Below are 4,744 nucleotides of genomic sequence, written 5' to 3'. Positions count from 1 at the left end.
TCAAGTTTACCTTCAAGCGACCAATATCTGACAAGATCTCTTATATCATTGACAGTACCATCTTTATTCTGAATTTCATGTACATTTCTTATAAATTGTTTGGCAACTTTATTAAACCCAGAGCAATAGCTAAACACATTAGCAGGTAATGCCTGCTTGGTAGCCTTAGAACGATTAGTGAGCCACTCCTTCCCAGTTCTATTGAAAAAATTAATTACAAAATATAGCTATATCATGCCATGTTATTTCTAAACCATCTTTTTAAAACTATTACTTTATTATGGTTAGAACAAATAAGTAAAATCTGCCCAAAACTAGATCTTTATGCTACTGGGGAAAGTCATTAGAATATATTATTATTACATGATGGAATTGGATTCATCATTCATTCATTCATTCATTGCATTCATTCACATAAAGATAAACTTCGCAATCTCTTATTTGCAAGTCTTTCAAAACAGTACTTTACACTATAAATCACACATTATTACTTACTAAAAAATAAATAGGCTGGGTTCATTTCTCCTTTGCATGATCCAGTCTACATTTTTATCAATAAGAGATCTAGTAGGGTATTGTCCTTCATTTCGAAAAACTTTATCCACTGCTGATGGATCAGCTACATAGACCATAGATTGGCCTAAAAGTATAGAAAAAATGACTTTTAGTGGTCTTTCACTAGCTAAAATATGGTCATATCATCATTTATCAATGTTGTTTGAAACAAATTTTAGTACCAATCGATTCTAATTAATATGCAACAATGGTAAAAATAATTCCAGTTTCATGTAGCTTTGAAACAAGAGAGAGTTAGGCTCTCATTCATGTTCCAACATGTTCTTTAACAAGGCTTGCCTTAATTGTGACTAAATATTCTAACATGCATAGTACAATACTGGACTTACCAATGAAATTCATTTTGAAGATTGGTCCTAGGTTTTGTATGTGCTTGGTAACAAATTTGCTGAATGAAGTGACATCTTTTAACAATCTCAAGTGCCCAATTATTGCAAAAGGTTTCATCATTATTTTTAATGAAGTTGGTATAACTGAAGTCTTCTGTAAGCGGAGTCTAGCATATATATACTGAAGTTATGACTCAAGACGGAAGGTTCAGGTCATTGATATAGACCAACCAGAGACAGAATTGCAAAAGCTATGAATTCATTAATTTTATATGCGGTGTCCACCCACGCGTGATACCGGTACTGTAATTGGCTGCCATTTTTGTTAAGGAAGTCAATGGGGGCAAGAAGAAAATGCCTCAGCCTCACTTACCTGCCGTAGCTCTATCAAAAGCTAAAAAGTGCTTGTTATAAGAGAGAATAGCTGCCTTTAAGCTTCTCCTGTAAAAGATTTGGTCAAATTCGCTCCAGAATTCTTAATACAGGCTTGTTTTTTAGACGTTAGGTCGAGGCGCCAGACTAATTAAATATTTTAGTCAGTTGCTGTCTTTGTGTGGGTGAAGAATGCAAAGATTGACAATACCAGTAATTAGTGACAATTAATAAATCATACCATTATCTATCATCATGTTACAAGCAGTATTTATGATAATTACACGTACAAAACCACATAGATTATAGTTTAAATCCTCGCAGCCTCACTATGATCTCAGTATGCTCAAATCAGTACCTAGAAATGACTTAGCAATGCTATATACACACACACAGAGGTACAAATTGAATGCATAAATAATGTATAAATGTATACATTGTGGTGACACCATAGTCATTTTACATGGAATAGTTTGTGGTGGAATATCGTATTATCATAGTGGGATATGATATCATCACTGTGGACTATGATATCATCATAAGTATTATAATTTATGATTATGTCTTTTTCTTACATTTTCATGTTTAAAATTACATTTATACATTGTTATTCCTTTTAATGTACAGTTGTTGTCCGAGATTATGTTATCAGTGCAGGGGAGGTATAAGAGTATAGTCCTGCCTGTAAAAGTTTGAGCAAATTTTTGATAATTACTTTAAAAGAGCATCTGAAAATTTTTTTCTCAAAAATTCCATTGTGTTGCTACATTGATGAAAGTTTTGAGAAAAAAATGGATTCTTAAAGTTGCTCTAAAATTAGATAATTCATCAATTTATGCATAGCAAGGAGAATATTTATATTACATTAATAGTGTGACATATGCATGAGATTAATCTGCTTTGGAATTTTACATAATTGCTCCAAAATTTGGCCAATTAATGACTATTGGCTATAGAGTATGCTGGGCATTTTCATTTTGGGATGCTAAAAGCAGCATGTCTTTCTTTTGAAACAGGATACTGTACATCTGCTTATCTTCCAAGGTTTTATGGAGATTTTGGAATTACCATCAATAATAGTGAATACCTTTATGACACTGAAGGAAAGACAGGTCAGTTGGTCTGAAATACAATATGATAGCAGCAAATGATATCAAGTAATTATGTACTACTTCCTTTTTTATTTATAAATACAATTATATGCTTCATTTGTCTTATGTAAATTATCTACCTATAGACTGGAATCGGTTCAAACTTTTACTAAACATAAGTATATGTACAATATGTGTATCAGAAAATGCAATAAAATTGAGGAATTCTCTCATTTGGTGAAATATTTGGCCAAAATACCTGTAATATGGACTTTGGTCCAATTTTGGAGAAACTTTAAGAATTTTTATAAAGTCCACACTTGATTGGAATCAGTTATACTTTCTGCACAACGTAGGAACATGTATAACGTACTTTAAAATTGAGGTTCATAAATTAATTAATTTAAATGCAATGTGTTTGAGTTGTAGTGTTGAAACAAACATTTTTGTCAAAGTTAAATAATAGACAACAAATGATTAAGTTTGATAAAATTAATAATAATCTCACTTCACAAATTTTAATTGGTATAAATAATTAGATATAAGTTAAAAGTTTTTAAAATAACAGCGTACAAAATTTTAAAACAAAGTACAGCAGATTTAAGTTGCAATTTAAATACTGGCAGGAAAAGTCTTTTCAATCAATGTATCATACTTGTTGGTCAAAGTTGTCAAAGCAGTACGTAGTGTTCCATATGTTTTAGGAGACTTCCCTTCACCATGAAGCCAATGTGACAAAAATTCTTTTAGAATAGTCTCAAAAGGCTCGTCCTTATACTTTTCTTCATTCTTATCGTGCCAATCCTGATTTAAATCAAGTTTTTCAGCTAAATCAAAAGTAGTCTTCATATCAAATTCTATTGTTTTTAAGGCAATTAAAATGGTATCAACATCTAGAATTGAAAAAGGCAATATGCATGGCAGTGTTTAGCATTTTTTACAGCTCTTACCTAGTTTCTTGCTATTGGAAATATTGTCTTTTAATGTTTTGTCCTCTACACAATGAAAGTGAATAATACAACAAAATACATGTAGCTACTAACCAATCTTATTCACATAGTCGTGTGCAGCTTTGTAATCCCCTATTGCACGTAATGCTTCAATAACTTGATATCTTGTTGGTTTAGAGCACTCCTTTAGCCAAGCTTCAAAAACACCATTTAGTCTGACAAAAAAATAATTAGGGTGAAAAATAATATTTCGCTGATAATCTGATATTTTAAGCTGAATAGCTAGAGATTGTACTTTTCCTGGCTCCATAACTTCAATATTGGCACATAGCTCATCTAAAGGTGGTGGCTCGTGTAGATATACTTTGTCACCTACACAAATAACATATTAATTATTATGAAGTGTAATTTGGCAAACTCAAGTCAAAAGCAGTATTAGTGCTATTGATGTCTAGAATTTCAACATACCTAGCCATGGGCGCTGTCGAGTGGTAACCTCTGAAGTGGAAACAATACCGCACAGGCAGGTAAGCGTTTTAAGGTCAAGCTCACTGAGCAGACACAGGTGAACTGAAGGATGTCCGCACTTGCAGAAAAATTGTATTTGTAGCTTTAAATAGTCATGACTGCAGTGAAGCTCTTTGATTGCTGTACATAAGCATTCAAATATGAATTCCTTTATTTCATAGCAGTTGGCTTGCTGCCCATTGGTAATAAATCTCTATGTACGTCACAGAGTCGATGAGGAGGATTCCGCCAGACAAGTTGTAAACCAATTGAATGGCATTTCTGTAGAAGTTGGTTGGTTTGCCTCGTTTGTTTGTCAATTCAACTAGTTTTATCCTAGCATCTTTAAGGAGAAATGTAATGAGCGTACAAAACAGTCCTCGTGGTATAACCTTGTTATTCCAGGATACAATCAATGGCTCCACTTTTTTACGGTAAGATTCTCGAAATGTTGAAAGTTCTTCTTGACCGGCCGTAAGTAAAACACAGGGAAGGAAATATTTATTAGTTTCAAACTCTGCAGTGATGTGTAACTCTATCATCAATGTAAGCAAATTGGATGGTTTACAAGAACGAGCAATTTTTTCGATTACCTCCTTCTTAAAATACCCATGTTGCATATTTTCCAAGGCATCGTTTGGCATGTCAAAAATATTTAGCGTATCTTCTATATAGTCGCTTCCCTCAGAGAATGAGATGCTAATGAGAAGTGATATATCATCAACAAGATTTTGAGGCTTCAGGAATACAACATTAGGAAGTCCCGCAAAGTAACCTACTCCAGACAAATCATGGAAGGAGAGCAATGTCTTCCGGACATCATCAGGTTTCATGTTGTGCTTCTCTCCCAACTCTTCAATAGGTATTGCCATCTTTTTTTTGTCTTGGCAACAGTCCTGGATGTCTTTAACAGTTAAGC

At 33.2% G+C, this 4,744-nt stretch overlaps 1 protein-coding gene across 2 annotated transcripts; it reads right to left on the bottom strand.

Annotated features, from left to right (window-relative positions):
• Nucleotides 1–2,794: 2,794 nt before the first annotated feature.
• Nucleotides 2,795–4,738, bottom strand: LOC109585370 (uncharacterized). 2 transcript variants are annotated; one of them, XM_020001419.1, is made up of 5 exons: nt 3,787–4,738; nt 3,614–3,690; nt 3,412–3,533; nt 3,319–3,363; nt 2,795–3,261 (listed from the first exon to the last, which is right to left on the bottom strand). In XM_020001419.1, exons 2-5 carry the CDS (start codon nt 3,652–3,654, stop codon nt 2,981–2,983), a joined length of 489 nt encoding a protein of 162 aa, XP_019856978.1. In that variant the 5' UTR covers nt 3,655–3,690; nt 3,787–4,738; the 3' UTR covers nt 2,795–2,980. The 2 variants fall into 2 exon arrangements, with proteins under 2 accessions (XP_019856978.1, XP_019856977.1); XM_020001418.1 differs by having other exon boundaries at nt 3,412–3,690.
• Nucleotides 4,739–4,744: the final 6 nt, after the last annotated feature.

Source organism: Amphimedon queenslandica, unplaced genomic scaffold (genome assembly GCF_000090795.2).
Source record: "Amphimedon queenslandica unplaced genomic scaffold, v1.1 AMPQUscaffold_13076, whole genome shotgun sequence".
NCBI lineage: Eukaryota > Metazoa > Porifera > Demospongiae > Haplosclerida > Niphatidae > Amphimedon > Amphimedon queenslandica.
This window is presented reverse-complemented; position numbering and strand designations above follow the sequence as displayed.